General features: G+C 37.3%; 1 protein-coding gene and 1 long non-coding RNA gene across 2 annotated transcripts in view; one reads left to right on the forward strand and one right to left on the reverse strand.

Annotated features, from left to right (window-relative positions):
- cacna1eb (calcium channel, voltage-dependent, R type, alpha 1E subunit b) overlaps window positions 1–6150 on the forward strand; it is a gene marked incomplete at both ends in the record, with an annotated part of 102127 nt that extends 95977 nt beyond the window's left edge. The window contains 4 exons of the mRNA XM_081373572.1: window positions 556–661; window positions 822–912; window positions 1289–1434; window positions 5605–6150. Coding sequence (XP_081229698.1) covers window positions 556–661; window positions 822–912; window positions 1289–1434; window positions 5605–6150 — 889 coding nt within the window. The remainder of the gene's footprint in view (window positions 1–555; window positions 662–821; window positions 913–1288; window positions 1435–5604) is intronic.
- Window positions 6151–14557: 8407 nt separating this feature from the next.
- Window positions 14558–21830, reverse strand: LOC308695463. Its single transcript, XR_014030712.1, has 4 exons — window positions 21750–21830; window positions 17327–17572; window positions 15822–15938; window positions 14558–15619 (listed from the first exon to the last, which is right to left on the reverse strand). It is a non-coding gene; the product is annotated as an uncharacterized lncRNA (long non-coding RNA).
- Window positions 21831–22867: the final 1037 nt, after the last annotated feature.

Below are 22867 nucleotides of genomic sequence, written 5' to 3' on the forward strand. Positions count from 1 at the left end.
AAAAATGTTTAACTTAATAAATTGTTGTTTTTATGAATTTAATTAATTAGACATGTTTTTTTATTACTAAAATTTAATTTAACCATTAAAATGGAGTCGAAAAATTTAAACAGAAAACACAGAATTTGGTACAAATAAAATAGAATTTGAGAAAAAACAAAAAAACGTATTTCATAGGCCCCTAAACATGTAATGTTTGTTAAACTTTTAATAAATTGTATAAGTTTAAATTGTATAAGTTTCATGATTTCAATTAATTAAACATGCTTTTTGATTAATACAATTTAATATACAATTTAATATAACCATTAAAATGGAGTCCAAAAAAATTTAACTCTGAAAAAAAGGTATCCAGAATTTTGTTTTACGAAATTTGGAAAAAAATAAAACGTCAATTGGGAAAAAATAAAAAGGATTTCATAGGGCCCTATAATAGCATACTCTAAACTATACTGTTATGTGCACTGCATATTGACTTGATTATGGGTCTTTGAGGTTTCAAGCCATTAACTCACAATATTGTGTATGTATTAAAGATGTGGTTCTGTGTTGTAGGACCAGTGGAGGGTTTGTGGCTTTAAGCCCAATTTCACCACAGGAGCTGTTATTGCACCCCATGACCCAGCGCACAGACAGCAGTGAAGACTACGATGCCTCTCAGGTAAAAAAAAAAAAAAAAAAAAAGGTCTTGTCCCTTGAAATAGTTGACAGGGATACATTCTGTCATATAGTATTACAACTTGTACAAAGTAAAATACTGAACAATGAATGAATGATTTATAAACTGACGAGATATTGACTAATGTGATGCTGATTCACAGGTTGATGAATCAGGGTTGAATGGCGTGTGGGGGGAAGATCGCCCACCTGAACATGCATTCAGAACCAGACACAAGAGCTACAAAGCTGCAGGTTGGTTACTGCATTTCCCGTGTAGAGTGAGAAGACGCCGCATAACTCTAGAATACACCAGCCAACGCTTGACCAATGAGTCACCATGCAAGAGACAAGAGCTTTTAAGATGCAGGCGTGTACGTCAAGCACTGTAGGTGACGAGGAGGAAGTTCTGAGAGTGCATTCGAAAATATTATACCTCATGATATGAGCCATTTAACTTTTCTCTCGCACATACTGTATAATAGCACATTAATGAGAATACATTCAGTGTCAGATATCAAATCCGATGTGAATAACCAGAATTCATAAACCCTTGCTTTAAGTCTTATTGAGTGCTGTAGTTAGCCTGTGTGGACTATGTGATGTATAACATATATTTTGCGATTTACAGTGTCCCACTCAGACCAGACACAGTACATGGAAAAGGTGCGGGGACGACCAAAAGAACAACGGTTCTTACTGTCCCCAGATAACTCCAACTCAAAATCCCGTTCCCGCTCTCCCAGTGAGGAGCGCATACATGGGGTCACCAGACAGGTAAACAAACAGCTCAAAATGCATATTCACCTTATCTTTGATGTTTACTTGAAGGACCTTGTTATACCTTTACGACGATGTAAAGCCAGAAACATGGAGACAAGAATACAAGGAAAACCTGTGATTTCTGAGAATGTTGTAATCAACACTATGCTACAAATGCTGCCCCCTGCTGGCCAGATGAAATTAAGATAAAGCTGGTAGATGTGTTTAACTCTGATAGAAACCAGTTACCACATTTCAGAGTCAAGATCAAATCTTCCAAGACACACATCCAGACCAAAACTAGTAGGTTTTTTAGTAACTGAAATGGAGGAAAAACAGCTAAAGTTAATTTCAGATAGACTGATATACAAGAATGGCTAAACTTATGTGAACATCCTTTCATCACAATAAAATTCTACAAAATCGTGTGCAACATCGTTTCCCCTCCAGCATGACAGTATCAATGTGCACAAAGCAAGGTCCATACAGATATGATTTTCTTCAGGAGCTTTCAAACAGGCAGTTTAGTCTGAAACAGAGCACGGATCCTATGGAAAATTAGATGAATGTAATGCGAAAGCTAGTCTCTGCCTCAGACATCACACACTGTTGGTTGAACATCTGATGCGTTTGGCACACAAAATGGGAAACATTTCGGGAGTTTCGAAGTTGTCATCCAGTTAGTTGAATTCTCCAGGATTTCAAGGAGACGTGCAAGTCTTTATTTGAAGTTTGCAGCTCCATTGTTGCAGTAAACTTGCACAACATTCTTGAATGGGTCATTTATTAGATGTACACCGGTCTGTCATCGTTGGCACATCGACTTTACATTTCCATGCCCTCTAAAAATGCAGCAGAACAAAATGAACAGTAATTGGTTGCTTTACATGTCGGTCAGACATGTAAGGTCCTTGGCCAATGAAAGCTGCCATGTTAATGAAAACGGTTTGATGAACTTCATAAACTGTGAGCAAGACCCCTTTACCCAACCTCACTGATGCTCTTGTCTTTGACTAAATGGGAGCATCCAGTGCCGACCCTCCCTCTTCAAAAAGAACACAAGTTTGCATAAGTCCTCCGAACCACCAGGGGGCCCCCTTGCTCTCAAAGATGATTTCAGTAGCGCATCATTATATAATGTAAACATGACAGTAATATGCGGATTCAACTTTAGAGGAACATTTATTTTTTCCATACTGACACGTGTCTTGACATATAAGCAAACATAAGTTTAAGCAAAATTTCTCCTGCATCTTTTAAAAAAAGAGTGGTATCGTCTGCCAATTGACTAATGTTAATTTCACTGCCAGCAGTAGTGATACCTCTTAGGGCTCTGTTTAATATGTAATATGATCTGCAAGAAGTTGTGATCAAAGTAAAAATAAATATTGGGAAATAGGGCATCCCTGTCTGATACCACGACTTGAGTCTGGGTGAGGTGCCATTACGCAGCTTGATTGAACAATTTGCATTAGAATATAAAGTTTTAATGGAATTAAAAAAGAAATCACCGAAACCAACCGAATATATGAAATTATGTTCAACAGTGTCGGAGGCCTTATGGAAGTCTAAGAAAAGAATGAAACTCGTCTGGGTATATATGTGGGTAATCAACGAGGTCTAATACCAAGTGAATATTATTTTAAATGTGTCTATTACGCATTAAACCTGACTGTGTGTCATCGATAATAAAATCCAAAGTTTCCTTAATTCTAGGAATTAAAATTATATAATCATTATTAAGTAGGGAAATTGGTCACTAGTTGTCTAAAATTAAACTGTAATTAAGATAATTAGGCCTTGTGTCAATTATAGTTTTCAAATGAGTAAGACTATCTATAAAAACAGAGGATGTCTTCATTAAACCCTGAATTGTAAAGAGTGCTAAAAAAGGTTGAACAGTAATCTGCAATGTCCTTTGAGTCATGTGTTATCGTACCATTAATATTCAAAGGCAAAATTGTATTTGTTTTTGCATGGAATTTTTCTAATTGAAAGAAATATGGCGAATTCTGTTCACCTTTTTCTAACCATCTCTGTCTCGATCTAATGAAGTCCCCCTCCTTTTATAAGTATCATCTAATTGGCTTTGAAGTGTGAATAACTCAAGATATTCATTATCCGACACATTTGGAGGAGATTTATGAGTAAAAGCCGTCATTTTAGAAATTATCGTCTCCTCTTCAAGTTTTTTTAGCTTTAGATAAACTGACAAATTTTGGATATCATTTTACTTAACTGTTCTCATTACCAGTTTTGTCACGATCAACAGCTGGAGTGCCCATGATAGTCACTAGAGCGTACTTCACCCCAGACTATTGCCACATTCATGGACTCCATTACCCATAATCCATTGCTCAGTTTTTTCAAATCTTCCATGATTGTTTGCAGCTGTATCTCATTAGCCTCATTAGCTCACCCCATAATAGCCAGGTTCACTCACTCATTCAGTGCTAAGTCATTTTTTTTTTACTGCAATTCTGAGCATTCTGTCTGCTGTTCCTGTGTTCATGTTTTTTTTTTTTTTTTTTTTTTTTATTAGGGATTTTCAAATAATACAAACAACCGAGACAGAAACAATCAAACAAACATACAAACAAACAAACAAACAAACCCCAAGCGCTGCAAGTTAAATAAAATGTACAAGTGTGTGTTCATGGTTTTGATCTCTGTCTGTTCTTGGACTTACCTATTTGCCTGTGTCCCTGTGATTGTTTGGACTGCTTACTGTGTATGACCTCTTGCCTGTTTATTGGATTATGGGTAATGGAGTCCATGAATGTGGCAATAGTCTGGGGTGTTGTACCCTCTAGTGGCTATCATGAGCACTCCAGCTGTTGGTCGTGACAAGTTTAATGTGTTTTAATATAGGAAATACAAAAAAATACAGAAGTTTTTTTTCTGTAAATACATATATTTTGCTGTTTTAATGTGATATATAAATAAAAAGCTTGGAAAATAATTAATCGAAACATTACTGATTCATTTTAGCACTGACCGGGTCCCCCTCACAAAGTTTTGCTTTAATGGAAACTGAGTAAAATAACTCATTTGAATTAAGTTGCTAAAATCTCTATTATCTTGAAAATATGTTTAAACCAGGACTGTCAGTTGAATAAACATTTAAATAATGATTATTTGCATAATTTTAAGCATAAGTTTCAAGAAACCGGAATAATAGGCCTTTGTGTAATTATTAGGTTCATCAGTTTGAGTGGATGAGACTCATAATAACCTACATGTCTGTTTCGCTCACACAAACATCTGATTCTGTCACTTATTAATTATATGTATTTATTGAAAATAATAGTAATAATCCAATAATAAAACAACTTTCCTCACACTTATGTAAATGAATGGCAGTATTTCACTCATGGGTGATATTCAATAATGAAACCTCACTAGTGAAAATGCTCATATACGGGCCAGATTATATTTAGCTTTAAATGTAGTGTTGTGCACAGACTTGTCTGATGGTTAGGTTTAGGGTAAAGAAGTGAGTATAAAGTAAGCAATAGAAATATATAAAAAACGTTTTTGCAACTTTTAGTTTCCATATGCTCAATGTTAAATTCTCATTTCAAAAAGGAGTTTTGAGTTCAAAGGTTCCGTATGTGTTTGTACAAATAACTATTTGATCTCAAATAATCAAGAACATGAACTAAAACTTAAATTCATGAGAAATTATCAAATTAAATTGCATGTAGCTATTTCTATGTTTTGGTTTTGTCAGAGACCATAAGCCAATATCCAGATCTTAAGTTGAGAAACTGAGCAATAGCTATGTTTCCATCCATTAAGTTGTGAATTTAACGTGTGCAAAACTGGAATATTGCATAAAACTGAATAAAACATGCTACTGTGTGTGTTCAAGAGAATTTCTGCAAGAAAAATGTGGAAAAAAAATTAGCACTTTTTCTTCAATGCCATTCAGCATTTTTTTTATGCGATATCCCAATATTTGCATAAAAATAGGTGGATGGAAACATAGACTCAGATCCAGACTAAGACATTTTTGGAACGTCAGATCAATCAGAAAAACACTAGAAATCTACCATCTTAAGTTTGATTGTTTGATTGTGTTGATCTTACAATCTCTTAACTTGCAGTGGTCTGGCTACATCTTCAAATGTGACATAAAATTGCATCATAGTCCTAAATACTTGACATCTGATTTCTCCTCAGGGAAACAGCTCAGAAAGCCCCGTTCCCTCCACCTCAGAGTCCAGCACGCCAAGCGGCAAGCGGCGCCTGTCCCAGACTTCCACCTGCTCACGCCCTCACATCTCCTACTCACCCTTAATTTTACACACGCAACCTTCATCACAAGCTGATGATGACGACGATGACCCAACCGTCCAGCAGATGTTAGGGTGCTGTAGCACCGCTTTATGGGATGACGGCGCTGAAGACCAGGAAGGTAGAGGGAGACAACAGGAAAGCCCCCGTTTTGAAGTGGGTTCATCCGCCCGCCGATATCCTTCTGAATCCTTCCTTAACCTACAAGATGAAGAGCACAGCCCGGATTCTGCTACCCATATGGAAACTCTCACCTTTGAGGCAGCGGTGGCCACCAGCCTAGGCCGCGCGAACACGGTCAGCGCCTCGATGCGCACGAGGTCACGGGTAGGCTGGCAGGTGCCCAACGGACACTTCCGGAAGAGATTGGCACAGAGCGTATCTCTCGCTGGCGGCGAAACTCTCAGCGATGTAGACGACGACAAATACTAGATCAGTTAGTAGAACAGAGACACAACGGGACAAATGTAGATTTTGAGGAGAGGACTAAGGTGGATGCTGATCTTCACAATATTCATGCAGTGTTTTATAGATATACAAATTAAATGTGTTCAATGAAATGAGGAACAGAATATATAAAACAACCCCATGTATTTACATTTAAGGCCCAATTCAGGTATTAAGTGCTTTATTTACAGTTGGGGATAGTGAGATGATGGTTTAAAGCGCTTAAACGTTTCTTACATTTAATGTCTTTTTTTCTACAAAAAATCCATTGTTTCCAATTCATCTCTGTGCCACATTATTGAAATTCCTTAATAATGCAAATACTTTGTTTGAAGTTTAAATTCAATTTCTAAATTGAATAGGCCAGTGCAACGAAATGCAACATGACTTCCAAAGTTCAGTTCATAATATGAAGTACTCCATTTAACGAAACAATGTCAAAAACAAATGGAAAAAAAAAAATTCTTTCTTTCAAATATTGTTAAAAAGAAAATGCAAAAATATTTTACAGCTGAGGCTTTAATTATTAAATGTTGAAATTTAGTTTAGCTGAATGTCTTATAAAGGGGTTCTGAGAAAGGGGAAAGGATAAATCTGATGTCACAGTCAATTCAGGAATTGTTTTTAAAAGACAAAAGATTTCTTTGAAAAACATGTATGAATCTTTCTTTCAGGCTACTTGGAATTTGGATTTTTGTTACTGAATTTGAATGGATAAGCATCCTGATAACTGTATGTTTAAACTAATAAAATATTGTCTTTTTACCCTGTTTTAGCTATCTGCCGTTTTTAATTTTTGTTAGCATTTCTCTTATTTGAGTTTTCACCAAAGTAATCTCTTGCTAATATTATTCCCCCCCCCCAAAACCCTTTTGCAAAATTGTATTACTGGTTGATAGGCGGTGGTTGGCAAAAGCTATTTTTAGTAATCCCACTCACCATTACTCAGATATTTTACCAAATTTACCATTACCAAGCTAGCAGATGTACTGTAAAGTTGTCACTGACTTATGGGAATACACTTACTGTACATCAGTTGTACATTTGTTATTGCGGCGCTTTATGGGAATGAATGAGAGTGCACTCGATAGCATCCACTGGTTTCAGACACCACAACAGATGGCTGTTCCCTCAAATAGGGGGCGATTTCAGACACAGCCACCATCTTGTGAGCCAATCTGGGCCGTACAGCTGTTGTCATTCACATGGAGAATTTGGGCCAAACCAGTCACAATGCTGGTATTGCTGATAGAGGGGAAAGGGTTTGTTGCATTTGGTTATTTCCTGGCTGATGTGCTGCAGGAGACAGCAACATTAATCAGACTGTTCAGATGGCCTCATCCTACCAAGTGTTGTTGCTGTAATTGAGAGCTGTTTGACCAGTCATGACTACATGAAAGCCAACACTCTCCAAGAGAGTATTCTGGAAATTTTTATCACAAAGTGTATGAAAAACTCCTGGTGCTCATGCCACAACTTTTTTTTTTTAGGGCTTTGACTTTAGAGGGGGCCATTTAAAGAGACCATCTGAGACATACATGTTCAACCTGTGAGAAAAACCTTCATGCTAAATTGGATATCCAGCTTGGAGTTAAAAGGGGTCACAATGCACAAGCTGTGATGTCAGCATGTGCAATAATCAACCACGACAAGTGACCATATGACAGAACCGACAGAAACATAGTGTCGGCCCAGATCCGGTGCAAGTGGATTCCACACGGCTCAGATGTGGGCAAGATCTGGGCTGACGCTATTTTGCTGTCTGGGAGAAAACAACTCAAACTATTGTACTGCAACAAGGAGTTGAAGGTCCTCACTGAATGGTTCAGAGAGAAAATTGTTCAATCTGGAAATCCCTGGGGAATAGAGACGCTTAAAAAGGCGAGTGTCTAGTGATCTTCATGGACCTGTACCGGCCACTGCTGCTGAAGCAACCCTACAGAGATGAAATGCAAAACATTCTGGTTCAGATTCTTCTTGTTCTGCCAATCAGCTCTGCCACCTGTGAAAGAGCCTTCAGTGCCCAAAAGAGAATAAACTCAGATGTCTCTCATCCTTTCAGACACGATCCTCATTTCAACAGAAGGCCCAGAGCTTCAGTAGTATGACGCAGAGCTGTGGAGAGCTGGCTGAAGTCAAGTGGAAAGAGAAAGCCTTTTGCTAAGAAATGGTAGATTAAATCGATTTGCAACCATAAAGAATAATTCAGACAGATAAAGTATGTATTGTTTATTTTTTTATTTTTTTCAGTTGCATTGTTCTTGCATTATTGTTTTTGCAGTACAATCTCCAACCCCCACTGTGTTTAGTTACACCACTGCTGTCAATCTACAAAAAGAAATATAAAATCCCATAAGTGTAACCCATATGCTTCATGCACTCTCTCTTCCCTTTTGCTCTGCCCATTCAAATAACAAGCACCCTCAGCTTTTGTTTTTATTCAGTCCATTCAGTGCCATGTAAGGAGAAAGGGAAACATAAACTTCATTGGCTTGTGTCCACCATCTTGGAATATTCATCTAATGCCTGCTATAGACTGTGCGATTTCAGCAATCCTATAAGATCATTACAAATCACACAGTGCGACATGGTACTAATAAACTTGGGCACGACATGGATGTAGATTGTATGATGATGACACCCTATTAAATCATAGGCCATGACGCAAGTTAGTATAGAGGTGTTAGTGAGGCCAGGAGGGGGTGCTCACACTGTGATCTGTATGGGTCCTAACGCCCCAGTATAGTGATGGGGACACTATACTGTCAAAATAGCACCGTCCTTTGGATGAGACGTTAAACCGAGGTTCTGACTCTCTGTGGTCATAAAAAAATCCCAGGGTGTCTTTCAAAAGAGTAGGGGTTTAACCCCGGCATCCTGGACAAATTTGCCCATTGGCCTCTGTCCATCATGGCCTCCTAATCATCCCCATATACACTGATTGGCTTCATCACGTTCTCCTCTCCACCAGTAAGCTGGTGTGTGTGTGATGGGCGTTCTGGCGCAATATGGCTGCCGTCACATCATCCAGGTGGAGCTGCACATTGGTGGTGGTTGAGGAGATTCCCCCTTCCATGTAAAGCGCTTTGAGTACCTAGAAAAGCTCTATATAAATGTAATGAATTACAGAGGAATAAAACGTCATCATTATGAGCCTGTGTTAAACAAATAGAGCAAGATGAATTGCACTTTGGCAATAATTTTTTTATGTGCGCTGAAAAAAAAGAGGAAGCGAAAGGAGAATATGGATGTGGTCATGGCTAGGGGAAAAGAGACCAACTTGGCATGCCAATTTTGCAAATGGAGCTTGAGGTAAGTACTTTTAAGTTTTAGCGCGTATTGATCAACCATTTTATGTTGCTTTTTTAGTCAGTAGATGTCAGTGGATGTCTTTTTTCTAGTCAGTAGATGTAGGTCGTAGCAGCAAACACACTGTGAGATGATCATGTTAAATTTATGACACTGTCGAAGGCTATCTTTGGTTGCAAGACTGTGACAACAGTATTTACCGGGCATTAGACCATGCTAATAATCAATCACACCAGGGGAGGATTAATGCATAGGCTAACCTAGGCTGTAGCTTATAGGAGCCCACATGATCAGGGGGATTCTGTAATCATTCCACTGGAGGAGAGTTTGACGATCCCAAGTGCAGTTTATTCAACATAAACTAAATACTAGTGATGTGACGTTCGGCACCGAGGCTTCGAAGCTTGTATCAAAAAAACAAAACATCTCACACTGAAGCAGTGTATTGGAGCTTGATTCGTTTTTCCATAACCACGTGATCTGTGATGTCCGAAGCTTTGTTTTTACACACAGTCACGTGACTACTTCGTATTCAGAATCAGTTTCGAAAATAGCGCGAACCCCTTGAGCAGGTTTCAAGTGTCATGCCCTTCAGTAGTAGTAAATAAAAAAAGAAATAGACTTAGCCCTCACACTGTTGAACAAGTCCTGTTCCTTAATAAAAATCTTTAATTTCTTAAATTACCCACAAAATAAAATGTCAGCTCCCCAGTTCACAAGCACTTTCACTACCCAGTTCACAAGCACTTCACCATTCCACAATAATGTTATTTTATTTTGATTACACACATATATATATATATATATATATATATATGAAGAGCTCAGATGCAAAAGCCTCTAAGTGCCATCTGAAATTTTCTTCTAGAATGATCATTTTTATCAAGCTCGTATATTTAAGTTCAGTAATTTCATTTTTATGGCAATGCAAATTACCTATTAATTGTCATTAAAGGAGAACTCCGGTCAATTTTAACATTGAGCTCATTTTTTTGTACATTTGGAGTGCTGTCAATACAGAGAACAACGACAAAAATCGGTGTTGCCTACACCGAGTTATTCTATTTTTAAAATTTGCACCCTGTTGACTTCAATGGGGCAAGTACTAAACCTGCTTTTAGCCTCTTAACATCCTTGATGTGTCATTATAAGTGCACAGGTCATGTGAGTGATTCCTTCAGAGCGAACGCGAGTCAATCTCACTGCAGTAGATGTGAAAGATAGGGATAAAAATTATGTTTATTCAGCCAGCGCAAATACCTGTGTTTACATCCTGTTTTCGGTCGAAGTCCACAGTAGTCGATTGTCGAGTTCACGCGCATTGGTTTAGTACCTATGATCACGCGCGTGAACTCGACAATCGACTACTGTGGACTTCGACCGAAAACAGGATGTAAATACAGGTATTTGCGCTGGCTGAAATAACAGTCAGATTGACTCGTGTTCACTCAGAAGGAATCACTCACATGACCTGTGCACTTGTAATGACACATCAAGGATGTTAAGAGGCTAAAAGCAGGTTTAAAACTTGCCCCATTGAAGTCAACAGGGTGCAAATTTTAAAAAGAGGATAACGGTGTAGGCAACACCGATTTTTGTCATTGTTCTCTGTACTGACAGCACTCCAAATGTACAAAAAAATGAGCTCAATGTTAAAATTGACCGGAGTTCTCCTTTAAAGTGAAATTACTGAACTTAAACATACGAGCTTGATAAAAATGCTCATTTTAGAAGAAAATTTCAGATGGCACTTAGAGGCTTTTGCATCTGAGCTCTTCATATATATATTAGGACTGACGCTAAAGTTTATGTGAATAAGGCTGCATTTGTTGATCAAAGCAGATTCATAAGAATTGTTTCAGTACACTGTAATTGGTCCCATTTATTTTTATTTTATTTTTTCATATGTTTATTCATACATTGTATAAGAACTACACTAACACATTAATTATGAGGATTATTTTATTGCTTTGCGGTTTACAGAGCACAAAGTGTTTTATTACATGAAACAATCAAAAAAATGGATGGGTCTTCTGGGACAGAAAGACAGCTTTTCCACCTTTTGAATACACAATGTCGTAGTTTGCAACGTGTTGAAAAGCTTCAAGTAATGAACCATTTTACAATACAGTCGAGGAAGCCCCAGTGCTTCATTTCACCATCACTACTAAATACAGAAACAGTGGCGTGGCGTGGCACTCCACCGACAGTGGTTACACATACAATACTTGACAAGGACACATGGATACATGGACACAAGGACAAGGCAAACATGAGGGCTTAAATACACACAAGGACTAATGACTGAACAAGACACACCTGTGCACAATGAAACAATGAACTAGTGACAACATGACAACACAGAACACATGGCAGGATCACATGAGGGCCAGGGAATCACATGACAAGACATGAAACATTAACCAACAATCAAAACAACCTGTGACTGCTTCTGTTCAGGGGTTTTTGCTCAAATTTTGTGATTAATCTATTTCTGCAGTAATTGCTAGTGTAATTGGATGTAGGTTTAAAAATTACGGATGATAGATTAATGTCCCATCCCTAAATCACCCATCCCTACATCAGTTTTAGTTGTAAACTCACACCACACCTATTACCAATGCTAATACTGTTACTTAATGTCAAGGACAGGTACTCTTGATCTGACAATGCTCAACACAATTTGATCAGAGCCCTGTCAATGCTTGGTAACGTAAAGCCTTTTAACCATGCCAGAAAATACACCTACTTGAATGATTTTCAAACAGGGGGCGAGACCACATCTCTATTCATGGCTTGTAAACACTCAATTATATATTCTGAAATATAGCCCTGGTTGCACTAAGTCAGTGTTCTTATTACTTTCGTGTGACTGATCAAGCTATTATATGTAGCTATGAGTAACAAAATGCCAGAGGAATCCCAGAGCCTAGGGCCCTGTGTAGACCTTAATCCAAACCGCCCTTGCATTACAATTATTCAAATTCTCAGCATTAAGGGATGATATGGTATCATATCACACTGAAGTAGGCTGCATTTAAATAAACATTCATTTAAAGTAAAAGTTCTTCTTTGGCGTAATTGCATTTCCTTAATAGCCTAAACAAAGGCTCCATCTAAACTAAGATGTCGCTCTTTGTACCTTTATACCTCCCTTCAAACTTGAATGGGAATGTCACTGTTTCCGTCACAAGAAAACACACACACACACACACACACACACACACACACACACACACACACACAAGAAATTAAATACATTCAGCCCAAGCACAGACTGGATAGGCTATTTTTGTACATACATAGTTGTTGAAAACGTAAACGTAAAAGAATGACGCATGTTCATTGCGTTAATGTCACAGCTATGCTCACTTTCATGTCTGCTATGCTCCCGTTAGCCTGTGTTCTCATTAGTCTCCTAGGTTACTCATTTCAATCTAGTTTGTTACTATGGTTTCTCATAAGTTCTCATTCCCCTCTCCTGTGTTTATCAAATCATCCTTGTTTGCACTTATAATATATTGGCCCGTGTTTCTGTTCCCTTTGTCAGTTCTCGTTAATGTTTAAGCTGAGTTTGATCATGTTTTTCTTCTGTTAATAAAGTCAGTTTACATTAATCGTCGTCATCGTGTTCCTGCATACACCACGCTTTGCTAAAGCGTGACAGAAGAACCGACCACAAAAGATGGATTACGCAGTATTGTTTACTGCCTTAGCCTGGGAAGGACTTTCTTTGCTGGACGATTCGTATACACACTAGCCCAACGGACTGCTCAGAGTCTGCCCCGATGGAGCTGCCAACGCAAAGAGAAGCGGACGTGCCCACCATCGCACCGGAGCATGAGCCTCTTACGTCTGAACTGGCGTTTGAGCCGGTCAACGAGCCCGTGGCAGAGGAGATATTAGTGGAGTTCGAGGGAATAGAGGATTGCCTGCCCACAACCTCGCCGCAGTGAGTGAGTGCATACTGGACTGGGAGATAGATTGGTTGGTCTCACCCTCCCTCCCCTCTTCCACCACCACTTTTAGTTCCAGCCCTGTCTTCGTCGTCTCCTGCCAGCCCTATTGTTCACCCTTCACCTCCTCACTGCATCGGGGATTCACCTGGGGCATCCAATGAGCCATCCTCGACGTGACTGTATTCATTATTATATAAAGCAAAGGACATGCAATGATAGATGAAATGCCAGAAATAATGCTTTTCTCTTCTGTGTTTTTTGCAAATATATCTAATTATGATCATATTTATATAATCATTCAAATTAAATATCTAAATAACATATTTCTATAAGTACTTTTACTAATTTTTTTTAATATTCTACCCACCTCTGGTTATTTTAGGTTATTTAAAAAAATAACTACCCAGCAACATTAACCTCATTTTATAGTTGCAAAATAATAACCTAAAAACAAGCATTATGTAACATGCTGTATAAATTATTTTAGGTTATTTAAAAATAGTTTATGGTTTCAAAAAATAAAACCTAAACAGAATGTTCCTAGAATGTTATTTGGTTCTCAAAAAAAGAACCAAACGAGAACCAAATACTTAAGAGTGAGTGTGTGTGTGTACGTGTAGTTTACAAAGACACAAATGTTTGTAATGACATGGGTAATGCAAATTAAACATGGTTAACAAGGACACTTCCTGTGTCCTCGTACACCAAATAGCTTAAAAACAACGTCCTAAACTTTTAGAAGTTAAAGAAAGTTTTCTGGGTTGGGTAGGTTTAGGGGTTGGGTTAGTGTAAGGGGAAATGAATACACAGTTTACAGTATAAAAACCATTACACCTATAGATAGTCCCCATAAACATTCAAGTGTGTGTGTGTGTGTGTGTGTGTGTGTGTGTGTGTGTGTGTGTGTGTGTGTGTGTGTGTGTGTGTGTGTGTGTGTGTGTGTGTGTGTGTGTGTGTGTGTGTGCGTGTGTGTGTGTGTGTGTGTGTGTGTGTGTGTCAGAGTGAATGGAAAACCTTCTCTTTTTTATTTTAAAGAATGATATTGCTAGTGTTGAACACAATGTTTAACCCCTTGATTTCATGCAAACTAAAGTACATTTATTCATTAAATGAGTCAGGTAATTAACTTTGATCCTTTTTATTTCACATACTTTCAAAATGTGCAATCATTACATTACACAAAACTATAAAGATATCATGGATACAACAAATATTAATAAATCCCATTCAACCATAAGCTAGCCTACCCCGTACCCAATTTTGACTGTTTTTGATATATTTTGTTCACAGATTGAGTTTCAAACACCATAAAACAGATCATGAACATTCACAGACTCTGAGTGATTTCAACACAATAACATCTTTCCAGTTCTCAATGATTCACCAAACAGCTGGACCAAAAAAAAAAAAAAAAAAAGAACAAGAGTAAATTGTGGCATTTCTCAACAACACTAATTTTCTGACCTACTTTAAGCTTCCTAAAGTGTACTTTGTCAGAAAAATAAAATCAAAATCAAACTTCAAACCTTATTTTAACAAATTATCTTTGATGAAATCAGTCTGTTGGAACTAATTCCTGTTTTTGCTTTTTCTGCACATCACATTTACTCATTTGGATGACTGAGCAACTTTTTTGCATATGAAACTTTAGATTAGGAAAGTGGGCAAACCTCTTCCCACATGAAGAGCACTGTTCTCTCCAGTATGAACTCTCTTGTGAGATTTCAAGTATGATGAGGTAGAGAAACTCTTTCCACAGTGTGAGCACTTGTGCAGTTTCTCTCCAGTATGAATTCTCTGGTGCGATTTTAAAGCACTGGATGTAGTGTAGGTCTTCCCACATTCAAAGCACATATGAGGTCTCACACCAGTATGTACACGCTCATGCTGTTTTAACTTTCGCAGATGTGCAAAACTCTTTCCACACTGAGTGCATGTGAACGGTCTTTCTCCCGTGTGAACTCTCATATGTACATCCAACTTTGCTTTCACGGTGAAACTCTTTCCACACTGAGTGCATGTGAACAGATTCTCTCCAGTGTGAATTCTCATGTGTCGCTTAAGGTCTGATTTATGCGTGTAACACTTAACACACTCAGTGCAGGCGAAAGATCCTTTGACTCCAGATTTCCCAGCTTTTTTGAGTGTGAATTTCCTATTAGTCTGGGAAATGACTGTTTTTCCATCTGCAATGCGAAATAATGAGGTTTTTTAAATATACGTTGATGGTCTTCATTCACTTCAATATTGAATATTCTTTAAAGAAGGACAAATGTAAAACAAGAAGGAATGTAAGTGAATCTAGTTTCTAGATGTATTCTTTATGTATGTCATGTTCTTCTTAATGTTTCTTGTCAGTCATTAAAGAGAATGAAGGAAAACACCAACCCGTTTCTTCCTCTGTATCCTCATCTCTCATTCTGCAGTGTTCTTCCTCAAAGTCCATCTTTACAGTAATATGTCAGTAGTTTCTTCTGGAGTAATTCCTCATGCTTGCTTCTTCTCCTGTGGGAAGATGGGAATATTCCCAGCAATTAAACTCTCATGAACGGCTGTGGGAGCGGCTTCACTGACTGAAGGTGTGAATTGTGGTCGCTGTTGCTCATTTAGCAGATGATCATCACACTTACAATCTGTGAGCCTAGAATTGTTTGTATAATTCAGCTCACAGCCTGACGTCCCCCCAACCCCCTCCTCCATTAATGTTAAGAACAAAGACTTCTTTCAATTCTTCAATTACCACAGCAGTTCAGAGAGAAGCTGAAAGAATATTGCTGAGGGTTGATTGCTGTCATCAGACATCAATTAAACGTGAATGTGTGCAAACCCATACGGTTATTTTCAAATATATTTCTATATTGCTAAAACAGCCAGACACCTCTTAGAGGGCAAGAAGTCGTCCTCTGGTACCAAGCCCAGGAAGGACAGGACTTTCCTCTGATCCACATGCAGTTTCGGCCCTTCACCCATCTAATCCCTAAGGTCTTGGCCTGTGACTGCCATAAAAATTCCTCAGGACCTCAGCAGCAGTGGGTGAAACAAAAACCCTTTTCACACAGCGAGTTGATCCCGGGAAATTTGGCATAAAATTGCTTGAGTGCCTTCTGTGTGAACGCAAACACATCCCAGGATTGATGCCGGGATGAGGACCTAGTAACATTGCCGGGATCAGTCCCGGAACACGCCCTGTGTGAACAAAAGCCAGGACCAATGCCGTAAAGGGTGTGTCGTAGTGATGACGCTGAAGCTGAGATAGTTCGTCAGCTTAGTGGAACGGTATGCAGTGCGCTAGTTTATGATCGAATCAGACAAAAAATGCACGATCGTGGTTTCTCGAGAGAGAAATCGGAGATCATAAACAAACTTAGATGCTGTGGAGATATTACACGTCACATCGATGGCACGTGTCTTTACGGGATCTGTGTGAACGCACTCACAGATTCCGGAAAATCCCTGGCAGTGTGAATGAACCAGAATCAAACGATCCAGGGACAAATCCCGAGACACATTATCCGTGTATTTTCCGGAATCTCTGTGTGAAAGGGGCTAAGGAGAGACCACAATGATCCATCCAAATCCATTCATAACTATGTCTGGAAACCATAAAACGGATGCAAACTACATACAGCCATTTAATATTACTCAGAGAAATAAGTATTCTCAGTGACAGCTAATGCTACATCTTACACAAATTCAGCTGTAAATGTACAAATGAATAAATCCATGACAGTTCAATCTGTTTGGACTATTTGTTTAGAATATTGCCAAATGTATACTTGTGGTGGTTTGGAAAGTGAGAAATGCATTGGTAAAACTGTAAAGACACTTTAAAGACTTCTGTGTGCTTTATGCAAATGAGTTCCACAGGGGAACGAAGGGTGGGACACACTCACAAAGACAGATCTGCCTGATTCTGATCTTCTCTGATGAGTCCAGTTTTCAGTTTTCAGCTTTGCCCAAAACCTGGTCCTCTAATGGTTAGACAGAGATCCAGAGAGGCTTACAACCCACAGTCTCTCGCACCCACTGTGCAATTTGGAGGAGGATTGGTGGTGATCTAGTGGTTCTTCAGTAAGGCTCGAATCGGGCAGATACATCTTTGCGAAGGACGCATACCTCAAGCCACGTAAAAGATTATCCTAAAAGAAAAATTGCTGCATTATTGTGGCATAAAGTCACCCAGCAGCAATGTGACTGACTGAAAGGGAGCATGCCAAGATGCATGAAAACTGTGATTGGAAATCAGGGTTATTCCACCAAATATTGATTTCTGAACTCTTCCTAAGTTAAAACATTAGTGTTGTGTTTAAAAATGAATATAAACTTGTTTTCTTTGCATTATTCAAAGTCTGAAAACATGGCGTCTTTTTTCGTTATTTTGACCAGTTGTCATTTCCTGCAAATAAATGCTCTAATTGACTATTTTTATTTGATATTTGGAACAAATGTCAGTAGTTTGTAGAATAAATCAAAAATGTTAATTTTACTCAAATAGTTACATGTAAATAATAAATCCAATAAATAGAAACTGCTAATTTTGCAGTGGTGTCCTAATTTTTTCCAGAGCTATATCAGTATATGATTTTCTAATTTACGTTAGAGGTAATATATATCTTTCGTTTATTTGTTTGATGCATAATAAGGTTCTTCACTTTATTAGTTTCAGGGAAACAGTTTATCTTTCCATAAGATAACATAACTCTTCCATAGCCACACTCAAGCAATCTCGGTTCCCCCATCTTAGAATTCACTGCAATCCCCAAAGCTCCTCTGGACACAAAAAGCACAGCTATATTTTAAAAGGTTAGTTCACCCAAAAATGAAAAATCTTTCATTAATTTACTCGCCCTCATGTTGTTCCAAACATGTAACTTTCGTTCATCTTCGCAACAGAAATAAAGATATGTTAATGAAATATGAGAGATTTCTGTCCCTTCATTGATAGTCCACGCAACTAACACTTTGATGCTTCAAAAAGTTCATCAAGAGATAATACACTGCACGAAAAATATTTCTTAATTCAAACAGAAACTAGGTTATTTTTCTTTCTTATTTGCTTGTTTTTAAGCAAAAATCTTGTCTCATTCTTTTTTTTTTTTTTTTTAAACCAGACAACATCTTATGTCGTTTTACTTGTCTAGTACATGCAGCTTGATTTAAGAATTTTTTTTATATTTTGGACTGGAAACCAAATTTTAATTTTTCAACAAAAAAAAAAAAAAAAAAAATTCATATTCAAAAAGATGTATAATTTGTTGGAATCAGACAAAAATGACTGAGCTACACCTGTTTGAAGTCAATATAGTCAGCAAAGTAAATTTTGAGAAAAATCTACTTAAAGTTTTCTGAGGATTCCAAAACTAAATCACCTTGGATACTTGGATGTATCTTCAACAGGACTCTTTATTGAGAACGTTCTGTTTCATGCTGCAGTGAAGTCTGACTAGGGAGCTAGGCATTGTATTTTATAGGAATTCAGTGGGCAGGCCTTAAAGGTGTTCACCTTACACACAGCAGAAGTGACCACTAAAACAAAAGCATCTAAAGACAATACAGGCAACCCCCGACTGTGAAGATAATAGTACCTCAAATGACCTGGGGCCGTATGTATAAAGCCACTCAGAGTAAAATTTTAGTCTTAAGTCTGTCAAGATTCTAAGAATTACATAATTTTACTCTTAATCCTAAATTTAAGAATAAGTGTGATTCATAAAGGTTCCTAAGTGTCAAGACTAGGTCACAGCTCCTAAATTATTTAATAGTGCTGGAGAGGTCAAGATGGCAGCAGAGACAAGGCTGCGCACTTTTTAACGAAAATATGATGTATTGGAGTTAAATGATGACGGAGTTGATCATCAAGGTATTCTTTTTGTAACTAACCTTTAAGACATTTTGTAGCAATGAAATGAAAGTAATAATTACATTTTTGGCGACTATAAAAATGCAGCAGTGCACCGGTGATGACTTGAGCTCATCAGTCCACAGTATGCAGGGTCTGAAACAGCACTATTGTGACACTGACCACACCAAGCATACAGTAGTGGCCAAAAGTGATGTGCAGGTTTTTTTTTTTTTTTTTTATGACCCTACAAGTTTGCTTGAACCATCAAATTATGAGGAAAATATTTTTATATTAATATTTTTTAAATATTTAAAATCTTGAGGGAAAACACTAAACTTAGCGAAGGTATATATCTGACAAAATTATTTCAAGTCACCTTTTACAAATACAGATTGAATTTCAAAGCGGATTTACACAGCAGATCTAGAAGAAAATAGTGTCATTGTCCAGCTTAAGTAAGTTCAGTATTGATTCATTTCCATTGTAAAAATCATTAGTTATCCATACATTTATTTCTATTTATTCGCTTTGGAGAAATCAGTGATGTCATCGTCCAGCTCAGTTCAGTTCCCAAATAATAGTGTCAATGCAGGCAGATCAATCATTTTGTTGAATATTAAGAGACAAAAAAGAGCAAACTACAGCTACAGGTTTTAGAAAAACTAAAAACCTCACAGGAGAAAAAAAACCATACATTGTCTGCAACATAGTCAGTTATTAATATTTCATTGTCCTCTCTTATTTTTTCATGTGTTCATTTCTTTGTATGATAGCCTGGCTAAAAAATATGTCTGTACAATTTGGCATGTTTCATTGTGTTATCACAAATAAACAATTGACTCCAGGCACAACTACACAATACACTTACAAAATCTTTAACGCATTTTTAATACTATTTGAATAAAGGGTGAAATCTGTCAAATTTCCTTTGCCTCACGTTTGGCCACTACTGTGTTCATTGACTTTCCAATTGATCTTCAAATCTTGCTGCAAAATCAAGCCACTTTTATGAGGATTTCAGGCTTCCCTGAGTTGTTGGATCCATTGATGGATCATGTTTGCATCGTCGCTCCAACTGTAAATGAGGAGACATCTACAAATGTGTGATAATTTTGCACAATGCAAAGCATTTTTTTTTTAAATAAAATTTAATTTAGTGTCTTAAATGATTTTATTATAATTACATTAAATGATTGGTGTCATGCAGCAGTGACCTCACCCTTGCAGGCTCACTATTGGCTGATTCAGTGGTTGAGGGCATCCATTTTGGGTTGACATCATTGCAGTCCATAGTTTGCAGCACTTAAGTCCCACTTCAGTCAGCACTTAAGAATCAGTCTCATACTTTACTGAAAGTTGCTTTTCGCTTCTTTATAAAAGTCTCCTACTCTTAGAGAAGTCCTACTTTTTACTAAGAATTTTTTGTCAAAACTTAAGACTATTCTTAAGAGCATTTCTTCAACGTTTTATACATACGGGCCCTGGGGCCGTATTCACAAAACTTTTTAAGACTAAAAGTAGCTCATAACTTTGTGATTTAGGAGAAACTCTTAAAAACAATGTCAGTCCTAATTTTAGGACTCCTAAATTTTGTCTCGAGTATTTCACAAAGCATTTTAGCTCTAAAACCAGCATTAAGTGTAGTCAAGAGGACTCCTAAGTCATTAAGACCAAATCACAAACTATCCTAATGGATGTCGCCAGAAATCCGCCTCAGATATCCGCTCAAAGTCACTGAACACCACTGAGACAACAGTGATAGAGCCTTTGGGTGCGGAAACTTTCCTTCATAAATACAATAAATGTTTTGATTTATAGATTTTAATCTGTAGCAGTTGTTTTCACACTTACAACTGATCAAATTGAGTAAGTAAATATAATAAGCGTATTTGGCGTTCTGTCCAAGGGGATCGAGGGCTCCGAGTTTGTACACCTCCTCTCGAGCTGATTAGATAGACCGTCTGGACCACCTGCTCCTCCTAAACTTATAAAACATCATTTGTTGCTTGAATTCTGCAATCTCTCGAGATGCATACATTTAAGAGGCTGACTATACTGTCCTCCCTTCATGTAGAATCTTTGCGAAGTTTGACAGCAAGTTAATCTCATCCATTATAGAGTTAAGAAATGCAAGTTGAAATTCCAGCATTCATTATATCTTGATAACACAGAACTACGGTGGATCAGAGTGAAAATAAAATAAAGAAATACATATCTCCAATTAGACTCATGACTAAACATAACTTCAAATAAATGATAATTCACAGATTTACAGTAATGCCGTTGACATTAAATACATTTGCATATTAAAATAGATTATTTGTATATTTCCTAAAATATTTACGATTTGCATTGAAAAGTTTAAGATTATACGTCACATGCTTAAATTACAATATTTTTTCTAATTACTTTCCATCTTAATGTAAAAAATAGACTTCTGAGTTACCCAAAGCAAGTAGATAAAGAAAACTTACAACTATTGCTCTCCAAAAGCAAGGATTGATGAAGAGCATTCCAAGAAAACTCCCAGTCTGAGCAACACACACCAGCCATGTGCCCAGCTGCTCACTTCCTGCTATATATTAGCCACAGTTTCTTAAACGTCCACTAGATGGCAGTTTCAGGCCAAAATTAACTTATTGTGAAATGGTACAGAACACTGACAATTAGCTGAACATATACTAGTTTAATTAGTGACACTTAGCCTACATTTTAAAACCTTTATTTGAATATGGGAACATTTTTATTTTAAAATCTTAATTTGAATATGGCATCATTCCACAATATTTATATGATTAAATTGCTAAAAAGGTCTGCACTCTAAAAATAATTTATTATTGACAGGACTTTTTTCTTCTTCTCCCGTTTCTTTTTATATGGGCACAATGTTTATGAACGGCAATTCTTGCCAGATGTGTTATTGTTCCCATTATTTATGTGACGTCCCAGATGGAATCAAACTGGAGTCTATGAACTGTTTATTTGATTGTTTAAACTTGGGTTCATATGTTTTTTTCTGATTTGTAATTGGGTTGTTGACGTGACATGGCATTTTCACTGTCACACAAGTTAAAAATAAATATAATTAATTTTGTTAATTTTATAATGAATCATTTTAAATGCAGTAAATAGTTAAACATTTACATTGACCTGCTGTTATAAAAACTGCTGTGTAATTAGATTTTGGGAACCAATCAGGGAGTCAGATTTACAAATTGTATTCTTATGTTCTTTTCTTCTGGGTTAGGGTTAAGGAAAGAGGTTTAAAGACAAGGTTGTTTTGTTTGTTATTTTGGCCTAGTCAGCTCCTGAATCAAATGTCCCAAATTAAGTAAATAAATTGACCTTTGTTCAAATACCCTGCATATTTCTGAGTCTTTCATGTTGCACCTTTTTCCCCTAGATGGGGCGTAACATGAAATTGGGGGCTCGTCCATTGGCTAGATATGTTATTAGCCGAATTTATTTTGCTAGTTTATTTTTGTCTGTGTTTGTCTGGGTTTTTTTCGAAATGCGGATTTCTTTGATATAGTCATACCTCGAAATGTGCTTAAGAGTGAGATTAAAGAGGCACTGCACAAGGAACTTGTAA

Source organism: Scardinius erythrophthalmus (assembly GCF_964197995.2).
Source record: "Scardinius erythrophthalmus genome assembly, chromosome: 9".
In the NCBI taxonomy this organism is placed as follows: Eukaryota; Metazoa; Chordata; class Actinopteri; order Cypriniformes; family Leuciscidae; genus Scardinius; species Scardinius erythrophthalmus.